Here is a 17833-nt window from a genome sequence, read left to right on the forward strand (position 1 = left end):
CTTGTCAAATGTGAAGAATAAAATAATATTGAGAGCTCGATCACTGCCAATTCTTATGGGCGTATCTAATATTGATGAAAAATCTTTACAAGAGAAGGGATTTGGAAGAATGGAGAAGGCGCCAAAATGATGGGTAGGCCGACGAGACGACGGAGGGAATTATTGAATGTAATTGAGTTTTAGGAGCCAAAGGACATTTTTGACAAAAATAAAATTATATTTATTAAAGAAGGTTAGTTTACAAAGAAAAATTTACGAAGGTCAAAAACCTAACAAATGTTTCTAAGAAGGTTATTTCTCAAATTGGCCCTATATAATAATAATAATAGATAATAATAATAATAATAATAATAATAATAATAATAATAATAATAAGAGAGTTGTGTTATCTATACTCCACTTTATGTGTAAAATATTTGTCCAATTTATTCATAATTGGATTGCAAATAAAAAAAAATGTATCAATTTCCTAATAATAATAATAATATATATATATACACACAATCACGTATAATCCACCCTCGTTTAAAATCCCTCCATCCCCAAGAACACAACCCTAATCCATATCAATTCCTTCCCCTCGCCCTCTCTCTCTTCCTCAAATCGCCGGCACCCATTAATCTCCGAATTAGCAACCAATTTAATTTCGAAACTCCTTTATTTTAATGGCGCCGATAGAAAAAGCCGTCCCGAATCCGAGCCAGTTCCCAGTTGGCTCATCCTCAAGTGCCAATTCGAACCCTCCCTCGAACAATTTGTGGATAGGGAACGTTTCATTGTCGGTCACTGAAGCGGAGTTGAAGGCGCTGCTTGAAAATCATGGGAAAGTCGACAGCTTGACGCTGTACCCGTCTCGGAACTATGCGTTTGTGTATTTCCGAGAGATCGACAATGCTGTGTCCGCCAAGCAGGGTCTTCAGGGTTACGTTCTTCATGGGAATCCGTTGAAGATTGAGTTCGCTAAATCGGTTGGTTCTTGTGTTGATATTTTACCGTGTGTCCGGTTCTGTCACATTTGGTTTACTTTAATTGATATAGATGTATGTTGGTTTTGAATGTTTCCTTGTTCATTTCAATCGTGTTTATTTTTAAACGTCGCCGTGGATGTTAATCTAAACGTTGCAAGGGGGAATTGGGGTTTTTTTTTTCTGTCTTTTAGTATTTCAAGTTAATATGGAAATGTTTCAGGAACTTGAGGGTTCTATTTGGTTTCCAAAGTTTTGCCTACATTGAAAATTTAAGGCTTATGTTTTGAGGAACAATGAATTAGAACTTCTGGATTTCAATAGATATGCTAAAACTAGTCAATTCAATTTTAATTTTTAAAACCAAATATTCAAGATCTATAAGTTTTCACTTTTTCACCTGTTCGCCTAATATGATGTTGAACTTAGTTCTCTTGGGAAAAACTGATATTATCTAGTCAGCCTATGGTCGTTGGTTTCTATTTGAGGCGCATTTTTTTATCAATAAACATCATTATGGTCTTCAAACAAGGAAAACAAGCTACAGTTCCAAACTAGTTGGACTTGGCTACAAAAAGCTTTCTTCCCTATTGTGGGGCATTATAATGACTGTTCCAGTGAGCTGAAAACAAGCCTCAGTTACCCAGTTAATGCGTAATTCATTCATGTCAACTTAATTCGAAGTGAATTTTGGAGTTGCTTTCATGTCTCCATAATTTCACAAATTTTAAATTCATTGGAATTGCAATTCAAAGTTTGGAAAAGCAACTCGAAAATTCCCTTGATATTGGTTTGGCTATTGATAAAATTTCGAATTCAAACTAAATTTATCTGTTCTAAAATAGCAGACCAAATATCAAAACATTAATCACGAATAGCCTTACCAAACCTAATTGTGATTTTGTTCCATTGTATAATTGATTTATGATTTATTTTGGGGTCAAATTAAATACATGTTTTTTATTACTGCTAAATGTATTTTTTTACATGTGATCTAGCTATTATAAACACACAAATGTCGATATACAAACAAGAACAAAAATATTTGACAATACAAAGATTAGCATGACAAGTTTAATATGAAAGTTATATATCCTCAGAATAAATTATAAATTACTTTATTAAAAAAAGACTCGATGTAATCTATATCTATATTACACAAATATCTCTCGAAAAGATTGAAAACAGATTTAAGAAAGTGATAAAAATCAATTACAACTATTTTTTTTTTGTATGATATTTAAGCTTGTAATATTATCGTTCAGCCACATATTTATAATATTTTTATTTTCTATATCCAGACCGATATTTTTGGTTTGATTGATTTTAACGACCAATTCAAACAATGATCATTTACAAACCCATCCAAAAGCGCAAGTTGGTTCGGTTTCGATTTGAATTGGTTTGGTTCTATTTCTGAATACCTCTACTTTCGCTTCACGAAACATAAATCGAGGACGTATAAACATGTAATGAATTACTCATGAATCTAAAAACATTGATTGATGAAATTTAGACACTACAAATTCCACAGCCTCATCTTCTAATGCAAATGCACTAGGGAGGACATAATTATGAGATGTTTGAAACACAAATTTATAATAGTAGACTATGTTCCAATTCCCCACCCCCCCCCCCCCCCACCTTCTAAAACTTCATGAGATGGGTGGAGAAGGCACAAACTTCTTGCAACCTTGGAAAATTATGTAAAATCTGAATCTGGAAATTGACATAAATTTCACTTAGATCCTTGTTCTAGAATGATATGATAATGTAACAATGATGAGGATGCAAATGAAATATGAGACTGTCAAAATATAAGTAATGATCACACTAGCTGACTAACAATAATCAATGTTTTTCATTTTCTTTTGTTAAAAATGTGCATTTGAAGCTGTTAAAACTCTTCAACGTTTCTCCTTTTTCCACTGTGTTCAAGCTTTATGCTTAAAACTTAATCTAAGTTGATAATGCATGTTCAGGATGCATGATTACTCACTTGCCATTCTGCCATATATAATGGTATCGAATAACTAGCACACTTCATGAACATAGTTAATTTACAATGAGCAGTATTTCAAACATCTCATAATTCTATCTCCAATAGTGTATTTGCATTGGTGACAATATTGTGGAATTCGATGGAGCTACATTTCACCCATGAATGTAGTTATCTCTCAAGTCTCAAGGTATTTCATTACATCGCTATAATTTATATCCTCAAGATACATGCCATGTGGTGAAAGGTAGGGGTATTCAGGAACCAGACTAAAACTAGTCAACCAAAAGCTGAAACAAACTGCGCAATTTGGATTGGGTTTTATACAATACATGGTTACTTCAGTTTTGACTTACTGATATTAATGAAATCCTTTAAATGATTGAATAACTATGTGACTGCTATAATGATAAATTTCCGTGAACCTCTAATTTTCTTCTATCAGTACTGCCTAGATCCTAGCCACAAGAAAATTATTGAATCTTGCCCCTTTATTCCCCTCTTTTGGGGTTCTGCTTATTTTTCCTTTGTTTCTTGTTCTTCTGGTATCTGTGTAATTGTAACCATTCTTTGGAATTCTTTATCAATCTTGTTTTCAGGCTAAACCCTGTAAGAGTCTGTGGGTGGCTGGAATTAGCCAATCCATTACCAAGGAAGAATTGGAGAAAGAATTCCATAGATTTGGAAAATTACAAGAATTCAGGTTTCTCAGGGATCGAAACACCGCCTATGTTGATTATGTTACCTTGGATGATGCTGCGAAGGCATTGAGGGGTATGAATGGGAAACGGATTGGTGGAGATCAGCTGCGTGTGGATTATCTTAGGTCGCATTCCTCCAAAAGAGTAAGCTGATGTTTTCAATGATTGGGTCAGATATTATTTAGACTCATGTTTTTTATTACAAATTCCCAGGTTTTGTTTTCAGCATCAAATTGACTGCATAATCACATTTTTTATATCTGACCGAGGATGTAAATTTGCAGGGATTTCATCTGGATGTTATTGCCTCTTATTGCTGGGCAATAATGTCTAGCCCTAGTTCTTTCCCTTGTATAAATGTGAAAGGATCTTTATCTTGTATTTTTTTTGCTCCTCGAGTCTTGTAAAATGATGTTTTTTTACCCTTTCTCTACTAACATTTTTTTGTCTTCAAAATGAGACAGGAGCAAGGTCCAGATAGCCAGTTTCTAAATAGGAGCATGGGGCCTTCCGATTTTCGTTGGATGACACAAAATCCTTTGAAAATTCATTCTGAGCCAAGTCTCGTTGGATCAAAACGGCAAAATGTAAATACCAAGTTCGATGACTATTTGCTTTATCATGAAAATCTGTCATCACTTAAAATCTTAAAAAATCTGAATTTCAGTAGTAAGAATTTGGGTTCTCCTATAATCATTTTTGAGTAACAATACTGTGTGTGGGAGTGGATGGTGGATTACATGACTTTCTTTTGTTGAATTTTTGTGGATAAACCTAGTTTCTGTAAACAATTTTCATGACTATCCACTCTATGTACTGTTGCCATGTCAACAATGTAAGTGATCTATATTATTTAATTTAATTCATTGTTTTCACTGTTGCAGTTCCTTTCAGTGGGACAGCAGAATGGAAACTCTCAGCCAACTAACATTTTGAGAATAAGCTATCCTCCTGCCTCTATAATTGAAGAGGATATGATCCATAATGCTATGATTCTGTTTGGGGAGATAGAGAGAATAAAGACATTTGCAGACAGGAATGATGCCTTTGTAGAATTTAGAAGCATTGAAGAAGCCAGGCGTGCCAAAGAAGGGCTGCAGGGCAAGCTTTTTAATGATCCTAGAATTTCTATTGAGTATTTCAGCGGCGAGCTTGGTCCTGAAAATGATTACATCCCTCATCATCCTGGAGTTGAAGGTCAGCTTAGAGAATTTCCATTTCGACCTGTTCAGATGGACATACCTGGCCTTAACCATCCTGTAATACCTATCAATAATCCTGGACATCAAGCATTGAGACCACCTATAGGTCCTCATGGAACTTTTGACCCAGCTCTTCCGGGCCCAGAATTTAGTGACACAGCTCTGGTTCATAAATTACAGAATCTTGCTCCTCAAACACTGATTGGGGGTGCAAATTGGAGAAGATCATCTCCCGCATCTGGGATAGTCTCCTCTCCTCGTGCTGGCTTGATATTTCCAAACAGATCTGCTTCTGCTGCATGGGAAGATTTTGATGATAGTCAACATAGAGAATCTAAAAGGCCAAGGTCTGACACCGCTTTGCCTTTTGCAAGAGTGGAAAATCAAGGAGCATTTGACGAACAATATGGGTTGATTTCACTCAGTAGTGGTGGAGCATCTGGTTCTTTAACCAGGGTTGGTGGAGTGGGGCAACGTCTTGCTGAGAGTGACTGCATATGGAGGGGGATAATTGCTAAGGGTGGGACGCTTGTTTGTCATGCTCGTTGTGTTTCTATTGGAGAAGGGCTCAGTGTTGATATGTAAGTATAGTATCTGCATTAACCAACTGCAATTTTATCTTACTAAAGTTGGTGTTTGTCAACTAGAAAGGGTTGGCCGCAGGTGCAAGTTTCTTCGTTTTATTTTCGTATATAATCATTCAAATAATGTTATGACAACTGCTGGTTATTAGATGGTTTTGTCCCCTAACTCAGCGTCAGTTTTGTAACCTTTTTGTTAGCTTCTAGAACATACTCTGTTTATTTACTCATTATGGTTGTTGTGTCTCTGGCTCTAAAAAACCAAATGGTTCTGTTATGGTTCTGACTCATTTATCTATAATTGAGAGTAACATATGATTATATTTTTCCCAAAAGATGGTAATGTGAATGTCGATGACCTGCTTTCTGCTACAGATTTAAAGTAATTAACGCAGAAACAAGTTTTGTTATTCTGCAACTAGGTCTTTAGATAATCAGTATTCTTGTAGGTTTTTGGTGATGCAAGCTGTGAGCTTATGTTTGCTTGGACTTTCGAGTTTGACATTTTCCACTTGAAAGCTGTTTACTTTATTATTTTCATCAAAATTTTAAATAAAAATTTATCCCATATCATGGCCATTTTTAGCCCATGAACAAATTTTCTGATTTTCAGATATCTAGCATCGAAATACCAAACAAGATATGATCGGTTATTACATGTTAAAATAAATCATCCAGAATTTTTGAGATTAAAATAAATTCCCAATTAAATGCCACCTTAGCTGCTAATGTCTTAACTATAAAGTTTGTGTTGCTAAGTAACCCCCGAAGTGTTTTATATGTGCCATTAATTTGCATTGTTTGCTGATGCCATGTGTGTTTTTCCTGCATTGTTTGCTATCAAGAATAAGTGTAACATCACTACATCATTTGTTAGTCTAGATATCTCTTTCCTCTGTTTGAGATTCTGGTTTTCTAGGTATTCCTTCTTTTTTGAAATTTTGACGAAATATAAAAGATTGTCAAAATACTGAGGAATAAGGGATATATCCAATTTGAAACAGAACTGTGTATCATTTTGTTTTGTCATGACATATTGACTAATAGAGAAATGAATTGTCTCAACTGATTTGGAATACGTTTGATTATATTTCTTGCTGATATGTTATTAGTTAACCATTTCCTTTTGAGAATATGCAAATGATATTCCGTAGGCTCACCAACTCCTCGGAAATTTCATTTCTGAATACTGGAACCTAATTTTCTTTTGAGTACTGTATATTTACATATTGATGGATGTTTACATCTCAATCTAAAGCTGAATTTTTTTTCTTGCAGTCCTGAAGTGGTTAACTGTTCTGCACGAACTGGATTGGAATTGTTGGGCAAACATTATGAAGAAGCTATTGGGTTTAATATAGTTTTCTTCTTACCCGACAGTGAAGAGGATTTTGCTCCATATACAGAGTTTCTGAGGTATCTGGGTTCAAATGACAGGGCTGGGGTAGCGAAGTTTGAAGATGGCACAACCTTATTTTTGGTGCCTCCATCTGATTTTCTGACTAAAGTTCTGAAAGTTTCTGGACCAGAGCGCCTTTATGGAGTAGTTCTAAAGTTTCATCAACAAGCCCCTAGTAGTGCTTCTGTGAATTCCCAATCAGTCCATCCTCGTTATGTGAATACGCACCAAACTTCTTCCTTGCAACCAGGATATAGTGGCATGCCTCAGATGGAAAGGGCTTTGCCTGTGGATTATTCCAGAGCTTTGCCTGAGGATTCAAAAGTACCTCCGAAACCTCCTGGTTCTGTGACCCGCAGTTCATTCTCTCCACCCTCCACAATAGTTTCTCAAGCTGGTTTAGCTTTGACGCCAGAACTTATTGCTGCTTTAACTTCGTTGCAACCAACTACTAGTTCTTCTGGTTCGCAAATTGTATCTTTACCCCAGTCAACCTCTGTGCTGGGACATGCATCAAAGGTTGCTAATGGTCCAAACATGGATGCTACACAGTGGAAGCAAGAACTTCATGCCCTAGACCACCATGTTCAGCCTGTACAACATTTAGGTACCCAGATCAACTCCCAACTGCAACATACGCCACAGGCTCACACTCAATCGGTTTCAGATATGAGTAGCCATTTTCACCAACCGATCAGCTCATACAACCAAATGCATGAGCACAATATCAGTTTTCCATCTCAAGGAGAAGTTTTATCTAAATCAATGACTCCTGTAATTCCACTGCAAAGCGGAAAAGTTACAGTTTCACAAGTTAACCAGCGATATCAACAAGGAAGTTCTCAGGACATTCATGGCATAGATTATGGAACAGATGCTTTAGGGTTCTATAATTCATCTGTTGTTCAGCAACCGTCGTATCCTATGACGTTACCCCATCAGGCTCATGGTAATGATGTCGCACAGGCACAGTCCTATATACCCCAGGCTTCTGGTATTGGCCTAACTCATAAAGACCAACATCTTCACACTGGTTCATATGGGGCAGTTCCAGAAAGTACTGAAACTGAGGCTGATAAAAATGAACGGTACAAGACGACACTGTTATTTGCAGCCAACCTTCTCTCTCGGATACACCAACCATCTGGTAATCAACCTGGGCAGGGTGCAGGGAGTAATTGACCATTTATCTTCCTCCAGGTAACTACACGCTCTGAACTAAATGCTTTCTTGAGTGTTTCCCTGCCTTTCTTTTTGACCTTTAGTTTTCCTGAATCATGCATAAGCGCGATTTTTTTTCCTATTGTTTCTCTTCGTGTTGCTGCTTGGTTCAAGTTCATGTGAAATTTTCTTAATCTAACTCCTGTGAGTTATACCTGTAATGGTGGTAGGTTGCTTTACAGGGAACTAATAATCATTTATCGATATTTGTCAGATGTATAATTTTGGGATCAAGAAACTGCAGGTAGCAATGCAGCTTTTTAGATTGTGGATACTTCTAGTGATTGAATTTTTAGCCCAGTAGTATCTTACCTATATTAATTCTAACTCGAGCTGGTTATTTGGATTGAGTATCTTCATTTATAGGTCGGCAGAATTTAGCAGATCATTTTAGCGAAGAATAGGATTGCCTTCATTCATGTAATAATTTTTGTAGCTGAGTAACTTCTAGATTGTCCCTCCCAGCATTCTCCGTAGCAGAAACTTGAGATTTGGCTAGTAACAGATGAGTAGCAATTATTGTTTCCGTTTAGATTCTGTTTTGCTGACCGGGACGCTATGTTAGGATCCCAAATGATTAGCTGAAATTATAATGCAATTAAGAAATGTTCCCAGAGATATACTCTGTTACAAACCCTAGCTAAAAGCTAGTATTTCCCTAACACAAAACTAGTTACAGAATGAGAATAATGATCGAATGCCTAACTGCCATTTCCTCCCTCATGTTTAACACTCTCTTCCCAACTTCTCGATTCTCAAGGCCTTGGGACTATTGGGCCTAGTACAAGTACAATACTTTAAAGCTCATGAGAATATTAAAGTCCCTAACAATACCGCCCTCTTGAAATCAGCCTTGTCCTCAAGGCTGGGAATTGAAGCTTGGTCAAGGCTGGGAATTGAAGTTTGATCCTCTATGAGTTCTGCATCCTTCCAACCAACATCGAAGACAATTAATTCAAACTCGAGGTCGCAATATGCATCTCCAAAATACAGAAAACCAAGTGTATACTCTTCTACCTATAACCTTATCGATTTAATTTCTCCATCTTCTGCCCTTTTTGCCCATTTTCCTACTTTGCCAATGTGCAGCCCCCTTGTCTTGATAGTTTCAAGGTCCTCACCCTCGATAACAAAGTGAGATAACCTTTTCGATCTTCCCCTGCCAAACTTAATTGTTGATCCCCAACTTGTACACTTACAACTAATTCCTTAACACTATGACTCGAGATATCCGTAGAACTTGATCTTCGGCTTCACAATTGGTGACCACGATAATAACAAACTCCATGACTCCACAACCTCTAGTGCAATCACCTATCCATATTTTAACCAGGTTGGTTTCGTCAAAAGACAACCCCCACTCGTTCAGCAAGCAGGAATACAATTTAATCTAGCAACATTAACTTCAAACACCAACATAAGAGCTTCACTAAACATACCAACTAATTTTTCAGAATATTCAGAGGCTGGATTTCATGAATCATGAAGAAAGCATACTTAATTAATGATATAAAGCAGTAGGGTATATAGCCAAAGTTCACCCAATCTTCTTTTCCCACCCCTAGCATTCCCAATAATAGATAAAGCTGATCCGTCGAGCTAGATTGAAAAATATTTTCCACCTCCGTCTTTTTTTGTATTTCTGATACTTGGAACACCTTATTCCATATTTCCTCTATTCCCATATGCTTTAGAACATATTTTGCAACTGGGGACTCCATGAGCAGCACTAGAGCGTTCCCCCGCTGCTGCCACACACTTGCCTCCTTTGTTGCTATGATGCTGCCATTCACCTATTCCGCCTGGGACCCCACTGATGAGCCCAATGTTTCGCACCGTTCTTTTATGGGAATTCACCGATGGAGTGCGTTTGTTATGCACACTTCCCTTTCTGCCTTCGGTGCACTCTAGCCCAATTTCCCAAGCCCTAAGAATGATAGTTGTGCCATGGGCTCTCCTATTTATCCAGGAATCCGATTTGGGCCTAATAGAAAAACCCATGTGTCTTTCTTCGCCTAAAGCCCACTCCCAGGCTACACAATTCTCTGATCTCACTCTTTCCAGCCCTGCGATACGCCGCCCTTGCACCGACTCAGCCGGATATCCCCATGAATGTGGCGTCTTATCTGGTGGTTCCTTTTTAAGCCATCGGAGCCCGTTGCTCAGCGGCTCTTTCTCAGCAGTGACCGTATTTGGTCGGTGTCTGGCCGGCAAAATTGGGATGTGTTCAGCCGTGAACTCCCGTCGGATGGGTTTTATCACATCCAACTCAGGTAAACCTACGCTTCTCAGAGCCCGTTTCTCGTCCTTGGAATAGTTTCCTTCTTCAATCTGCTTGAAACCAGTGCATTTGAAATCTCCTAAAGCTTTGCCTGATGTCTGTCTCATCTCATCATCTGCAACAGCTTTCGATTCTTCGTATGAATCGCAAACAATCACCCTGCTCTTATGCCCCAGGACCTCATCGTTCACCACCCGCTGCTGTTCCTCTCCCTTCAACCGATAATTCGGGTAGTTACCCCACTTCTTTCTCATCCACTATTCCAGACGAATCTGAGATTTTGCAAGCTTAGACATAGCTATTTCAAGAGAGCTTAAATTCTCCTTCATCGAGCTCATATTCTCTTGCATTTTCACCATTTTTTTCTCCAGTACTTTCAATCTTTCTTCTTCTCGCTCCATCGGATCCGGCAGGTACGGAACAATTGTTAGGATCCCAAATGATTAGCTGAAATTATAATGCAATTAAGAAATGTTCCCAGGGATATACTCTGTTACAAACCCTAGCTAAAAGTATTTCCCTAGCACAAAGCTAGTTACAGAATGAGAATAATGATCCAATGCCTAACTGCAATTTCCTCCCTCACGTTTAACACTCTCTTCCCAACTTCTCGATTCTTCCAAGGCCTTTGGACTATTGGGCCTAGTACAAGTACAATACATTAAAGTCCATGAGAATATTAAAGTCCCTAACACGCTAGCAGTAGCATGAGGGGTGAGGCCATCACGAGAATGGTACTTCATAGATCGATGTCGATTTTTTTACTGCCAGGATTGGTGAGCTAGTTATGATTGTCATGAGAGAGTTTTCTCAGCTCAGTTTTTTTTATATGATAGTTCTTAGTGTTGAGTTTTGGGGTAAAATGTATGATTTGGTGATTGAGTTGCTATTTTACCATCATATGTATTTTCTGTTGTGGCTTAAGAATCACTTCAGATATCTCGGGAACTCTGTTCTAGTTTGAGTTGTCTTTTATATCTAGCACATGGTCGTCTTTGTGTGTTTCAATCTTTGACTGGAACAAAGTTAAAAATATGGGGCATGTGCTCCCCAGTTTGAATTCCATTTTTGCTTTTCTGAAAAGAATCAGAAAGGCGGTATGCTCGAGCCCTGTATGAAACCTATAGTCCCAAACTCTTTTTGCACTTTGCAGATGGATGTACACTGCCCATATGTCTCTTGTGAATTCATATGAAACAACCTATTTTAGCCCCGCATCACATACTCACGTGGTGGACAGTCCAATACTAGAACTAGCATGCTCTATTTGTGTGAAACAGAAGTGGCGTACAGTAGAATTGCCTTTCCATTTAAGAGCATTTCTGTTACGAGTGGTTTGAGGACAGCAAGGTTGGGAACTAGTGTTTCTGGTCTTTGTTATAAGGTTCTAGCTTATCAGTTATCTGGCTTGGTAACTTGAAATTTCCTACCATAAATCCCTTGCATGGTGAGAGAGTTTTGAGCTGAGTAGACTAGTGGTACATGGGTTCTACAAACCTCATACAACTACTTTTCCACCTAAAGTTTGCTTGCTTGTTTGTTCTTCCCCTTGCTTGATGCATTTGTTATTCTTTATAATTCTTGTTGTGCATTTGGCCAAAAATACTTGTTTTTGTTTAGCATTATTCAGTTGCAGTGCTCATATATATATATGTTTTACTTGTGAGTCCTGATTACCTACTTGAACTATTTATGGAAACATGTATCTACTATATTTGGCGTTAGTTAATTGTTATATTTTTTCTCTATTTTTCCGTGTTTAATTATATTTTTTACACACTCGATCATTATGAAATAATTAGTTGGGACGAGTTAGGTACTGTGAACATTTGATAATTAACTGGCGCCAATATCGCGGAACCTTTTGCTTTAGTTAATAGGCTCAGCCCAATTCTACTAAAAATTTTTCCCAATTCATTAGGAATTTAGGAGAAAGTCTCAAGTGATGGTGAAAAGTATTCACTCTCACACATAATATATGTATAATTTAAAAAAAATTATATATATATGAATAAATGAGTCGAAGAAGTCAAACTTGTGTACGCTCAATTTATATTATATACAAAAATCCACGTGTCTAATTAATTCATGATCTTATAATTGGTACGATATCAAAGGAAAAGAGTGAGCCTTTTATTCTCAATCGATATGGCTACGAAACAATTATGTTTGGTTTTAGTTTAATTATCATGTTGAGTGTTTTCCTAACCAAAAACAACACACATCCACCTCGTTTTACAGAATGCCATCATTTTTTAATTCATTTACTCAGTATTATTATTTTTTACTGTAATTCATTAAGTTATGATTTCAAATTTAATCTACCCGAAAAATTATTTAATCTACCCGAAAAATTAACTACCGGACAAATGATGAAAAAAAAACTGAACAAGTCAACGTGTTGTAGATATATAACATCTACAGATCACAAAAAAAAGGTGCTTTCCCCAAGAAAACAAAATTTAACATATGGTCTCAATATAATATTTGATATTATAGTACCTTTGTGAGTTGATGACACAAAAAGCATCAGTTTCTTGGAACTTCGAGTTAAGTCATATTTTCATATATTACAGTTTCCTAGTCTAGTTTCTTGTGCTATTGTCGACAAACATAAATGCCACAAACATGTGACCTTACGAGTACGAGCGGTGTTAGTATTCAGCAGTAGTTGAAACCCCGAAATTCGCAATCGATTTTTAGCACCAACATTGATTTTGAGTTGGAAACGAGATCGAGGCACAACTTTTGTGTCCTACTACGTTTCCTAAATAGTGCACTGTCACGATATTTGTTCCAACAAGTGCGAAACAATGGCTAAGAGGATTTCAAAAGCTAAAGGGAAACTTATAAATAATGGTCTGGAGCTGGAAAATATTCTGGGTCTGTATTGTTGTGTCTGACATTGCACGGGGTCGCCGTTGGCCTATTCATGTCACTTTTTTTTTTTTTTTTTTTTTCAATGGCAGTTCGGTGTATGTTATGCAATCGCTTTGGCCTTCCAAGTCCCTGAGAGCTGAGCGTACGGCTCACAACTTTAAGCTGCTAGCTTGACCCACTATTATCACAAAAATCTTGTCAATGAACAAACTCATTTTGAAAACTACACATAGCAGGCGAACTCATGTTGGTTCGATTGGATCTATTAATAAGTCGTGGTTAATCAACGGTGGTCTCGAATTTAAAAGATTTTAATTAATTTAATGGGTTTTGTTTGTTAATCTACCCTGGAATTCTACCTATTAAGTATATGGTTCACCGATTGGAAATCTGGTGCAAACAAGTAATGATATCTATGATTAGTTTGGTCATATCTTGTTCAAGACAGGACATGTTTTCCCGGCACAAAGTTTATAAACTTTTAAAATCCAATCCACCAAGTACACAAACGCATATACATGCATATAATTTATATTATTTACTTAAAAATCAAGAATGAATTATCATAAATTTATTTATTTAATAAATTAATAATAATGTGATAATAAAGAGGTTCTTTTCTGAATAAATATAAATTTCTTATGTTTGCAGTGTGTAGTGAGGGGATTAGGAGATCCGTACATAGACAGACAAACATGGAATGGGGTGGGGTCGTCCAGTCCAAACAAGGGGCACTCTCCTCTCCTCTGTCGATGGCGATTTCTCCTCTTTTTCTTCTATCCTCGTGTTTCCGTCTGCTTCATGTAGTTGACATTTATTTCTAGCAACTTTAATGACTCAGCTATGATGCTACTGAAATGACATCTTCTTGTTTATTATTATTTTTATTATTATCATCATCATCATCATCATCATCAAGTGGCTACACCTTCATTTGTTTCTTAGGACTTTATTTTAATAAACTTAAAAAATTATTTTAATATATTTTGGAAAAATAAAGATATTCCCTTAAACTATATTATCTTATATTATATTATACCCCAAAAATGTACGAGTAAAATTTTTACTGACCATTATTTTTATTAGTTTTTACAATGACCAATTAAAAACAACATTTATTATTTACTATTTCTTCTTATGTATTCATTTTTTTGTATAGCGTTAAATTAGTCTTATTATCCACGTTATTATTAGAAAACTGTTTTTAAATGTAAAATATGTGTGCAAAAATTATAACTATTTGCATATTTTCAAAGCATGTTTTGGTAATTATGATAGATAAAAAAAATTCTATTGTACTAAAATATCAAATTATGTAAGAATCATTACCTTAACAAAATATTTTTAAAATAAGAATTTATATCTAAGTTATAAAACAACTTATATTGATGTTGAATATCATGTTAGTACCATGATATAAATGGATTAAGAATGCAAAAAGACGCGAAAGTGGAAGATCAAAATCAAGATCAGGTCAAATTATCGGACTTTTTTTTGTCTTTGTTTTGTTTTGTTTTGTTTGTTTGTTTTTTTTTTTTTGTATTCTTCAAATATGTATATTTCAATGGGGTCGGAAGTCAATTGTAGAATAATATTCCCAAATTCAACAAATAAAAATTTAAAACCCAATTTTTTTTTTAAAAATAGTTTATATTTCTATTGTGCAAAGAATGTGTCTAAAAATTTAAAGTATAAATAAAAGAGTACGTTTCTTATAAGATGAGTTGACTTAAATCATACTGATGTCGCCAAAAAAATAATATTACCCAATTGGAGAAAGTTCGAGTATCTGTGGAGATTCGCGTGACCGGATTAATACTCAAACAAGTATAAATAACGAACTTTGTGCGTTGTTACCTGCATCACAAAACAAAGTGAGTAGCCCCGGGGGTTGTCTGACGGAAACAATCCGACGTTCAAGTCAGTATTCTCCCATAAAAATTCTAAAAAACTAGAGTATGTAGCTATAGAAAGTTTACCTTAAAAATGAGGTGACTTGGGTTATTTATAGATGTTCGGAGAATATATGTGCTTGAGTCTCTTATGAGATTTTTGGAATTTATGAGTTTTGATAAAGTGTAACAATAAATAACATTTAAATAAAATTGGGTCAATTGAGCCGAATCACTAGGTTTGTGCACGATTAAGTTGAATTGGGTTATAACTAGGGGTGCAAACGAACTGAATTGAGCCGAATAATGGTAAAATTTTAAGGCTCGAATTCGGCTCGATAAGAGTATATTCGAGTTCGAGCTCGATTCGAAGTTCGATAATTTCAAATATTTTGGCTCGAGCTCGGCTCGAAATGAAGTTCGAGTTCGAGTTCGGTTTGAAATATTCGAACCTATTCGTGAAGTATTCGGATATTATGGTTCGAAAAGCTCGAAATGTATATATATTTATTATATAATTATATTATATTAATTAAATATTAAGGCTCGCAAACTATTCGCGAACTATCGAACAGAGAAATTTCGGCTCGAGCTCGGCTCGAAAAAAAGTTCGAACATGTTCGAATTCGGTCCGAGTTCGATAAACTCGAATACGAATCAAATATTTATCGAGCCGACTCATAAAGCTCACGAACAAGTTCGATTCGTTTGCACCCCTAGTTATAACCCATCATAGGCCCCACCCCCACTTGCAGGCATGCCATGTTAGCAGGGATGACCGAGAGATGAGCTTTTGGAGTAACCTCTTAATAAAACTTTTGACAAGAGTCTAATAATCGGGTTCCAAGAGGGATCTAGAAGTAGATTCCTAATAGAACTATAATAATAGAATCTGAAGACTGTGGCTGCAAAATTAACCAAGCATCACCTGTACGCCTAATTACTAATTCTTACTTATGATTTTCTATTTCAGATTTCGGGTTCGTAAATTAAGAGATGAGAAATCAAATCAAATCTCTTCGAATATGTCAGGTACCAACTGTTTTTCCGCGCTTCCTTTAAATTTTATATTTATGGCCATATTTTGTGTATTATCATACTCATTATAGTGACCTGCTCCGTGATCACTGATAAGTGCATTTTATGCACTTAATTTATATATGATTTAGCTTGGCTTTTGTGATGTATCGAGTGGATATTATGCGTATTTGTTGTTGTTTTTGTGAGTTGCAAGTATTTGGAGAAAAGTAGCAAGAAGAAGTGGAAGGATGCATTATAGAGTATCAACTTCAGAAAATTACTGAAAATTATTTACACATCAAAATCCGATCTCCATCGTTCATAATAACTTTTTAAATGTTTTTAAGCTGCTGTCAAAATTTCAGCTCAATCCGACGGTTAGTTTGGGAGATGTGATTTTTTGAAAATTGTCGCGCGTTGCAGAATTTGACATGCGAGAGCAGGGCGCGCCCGCGCCGTCCCTGGACGTGAAAAGAAGTGTAAATTCGAGGCTCAGGCGCACCCTCGCCACTCTATTGCGCGCCCGCGCCGCTCTGTGCGAGAAATTGGCAGATTTTTGCAACTTTAAAACTCTCGATTTGTCGGGCTTTCTTTGACGGGCTTCGATGACATATAAAAGAGATTTCAACACAACATAAAAGGGGGAGAGCCGCCTGACAACAAAACAAAAAATTGAGAGAGCTTGATCGTGACAATTGGAGAGGAAAAATCTGTGCATCAAGGTGAAGAATTTGAAGAACAAAGGAGAAGATCGTCGACCGGATACGACGTCGAATATTCGGATTTGTTTTATTCCATTCGAATTTGTTATCATTGAATTGATGTCTAGACTTTTGAATATGACTGGTGTTTATCTATTTTTGATCATGAACTAAATTTTCATAGTCTAGGGGTTTGGTGTAGCCTGGTTGAGACGCTTTTACGAATTGTTAATTTTATTGGATTGAATTCTCCTAAATTAATTGTTTTTCTAGCTTTGATTGTTTTTCCAATTACTTGATCACTAATTGAATTGTTATACTTATTTGAAATCATTGCTCGGGAGAGGGGATTTTGAATAGGATCATTAGAAATTACACTGTTAATTGTTTATATAGCTCGGGAGAGTGTATAACGTTAACGGAGCTTTAGGAAGAACATCGTTTTACACATATCACTAAGACTAGATTTTTAATAGGGATATTGGAATTAAATCTTAGTTGATACACATTATTTGTTGCTCGGGAGAGGGAAATAATATAATTAAGTGTTCTTGGCTATTAATTGAATGGAATTCATGAAAATAATTTAATTAGGAGTAGTTGTTGTCGAAACCAGGTGAAATCAAAACCTCTAGACCATTTTTCTCTCATTAATATTATTCGGAAGTTGTGTGTGAGTTTTTCTAAAAGTTCTGAATTTTATTTTAAGTTGAAATCATAACTCTTTGTTTAATTTTCTAGATAAAGTTTAGACTATTTTAATTACAAGCACTGATTATTTTTAATTTACTCCCTGTGGGATCGACACTTGATTCATTCACTATATCAAAACTTGACACTCGTACGCTTGCGAGCAATTTTTACAACAAGTTTTTGGCGCCGTTGCCGGGGAGTAAATTTTGATTATTTTTTAGTCTTGTTACCAATTAGTCTAGATTTTAATTTAGAGTTTTTTTTATTTTATTTTAAGTTACTAATTGATTTCTTCTTA

General features: G+C 36.1%; 1 protein-coding gene across 3 annotated transcripts; it reads left to right on the plus strand.

Annotated features, from left to right (window-relative positions):
- The first annotated feature begins 535 nt into the window (after positions 1-535).
- On the plus strand, positions 536-16920 carry LOC140863729 (flowering time control protein FPA). Of its 3 annotated transcripts, XR_012144035.1 has the most exons (7): positions 536-968; positions 3564-3809; positions 4130-4252; positions 4550-5448; positions 6727-8047; positions 16095-16153; positions 16565-16908. XR_012144035.1 is itself a non-coding variant. In XM_073267457.1 (6 exons), the coding sequence occupies exons 1-5, from the start codon at positions 666-668 to the stop codon at positions 8027-8029; spliced, it is 2874 nt and encodes a 957-aa protein (XP_073123558.1). In that variant the 5' UTR covers positions 536-665; the 3' UTR covers positions 8030-8047; positions 16095-16920. The 3 variants fall into 3 exon arrangements, 2 of the variants coding, with proteins under 2 accessions (XP_073123558.1, XP_073123483.1); XM_073267457.1 differs by having other exon boundaries at positions 16095-16920; XM_073267382.1 differs by lacking the exons at positions 16095-16153; positions 16565-16908 and adding an exon at positions 13881-14131.
- Positions 16921-17833: the final 913 nt, after the last annotated feature.

Source organism: Henckelia pumila, chromosome 1 (assembly GCF_033568475.1).
Source record: "Henckelia pumila isolate YLH828 chromosome 1, ASM3356847v2, whole genome shotgun sequence".
Classification (NCBI taxonomy): domain Eukaryota; kingdom Viridiplantae; phylum Streptophyta; class Magnoliopsida; order Lamiales; family Gesneriaceae; genus Henckelia; species Henckelia pumila.

Excerpts from the sequence above, each read along its gene's own strand:
- LOC140863729 (XM_073267457.1), top strand. The coding sequence starts at position 666 with ATGGCGCCGATAGAAAAAGCCGTCCCGAATCCGAGCCAGTTCCCAGTT. Across the intron at positions 969-3,563 it reads AGATTGAGTTCGCTAAATCG|GCTAAACCCTGTAAGAGTCT; the intron begins GTTGGTTCTTGT and ends TCTTGTTTTCAG. Across the intron at positions 3,810-4,129 it reads GGTCGCATTCCTCCAAAAGA|GAGCAAGGTCCAGATAGCCA; the intron begins GTAAGCTGATGT and ends AAAATGAGACAG.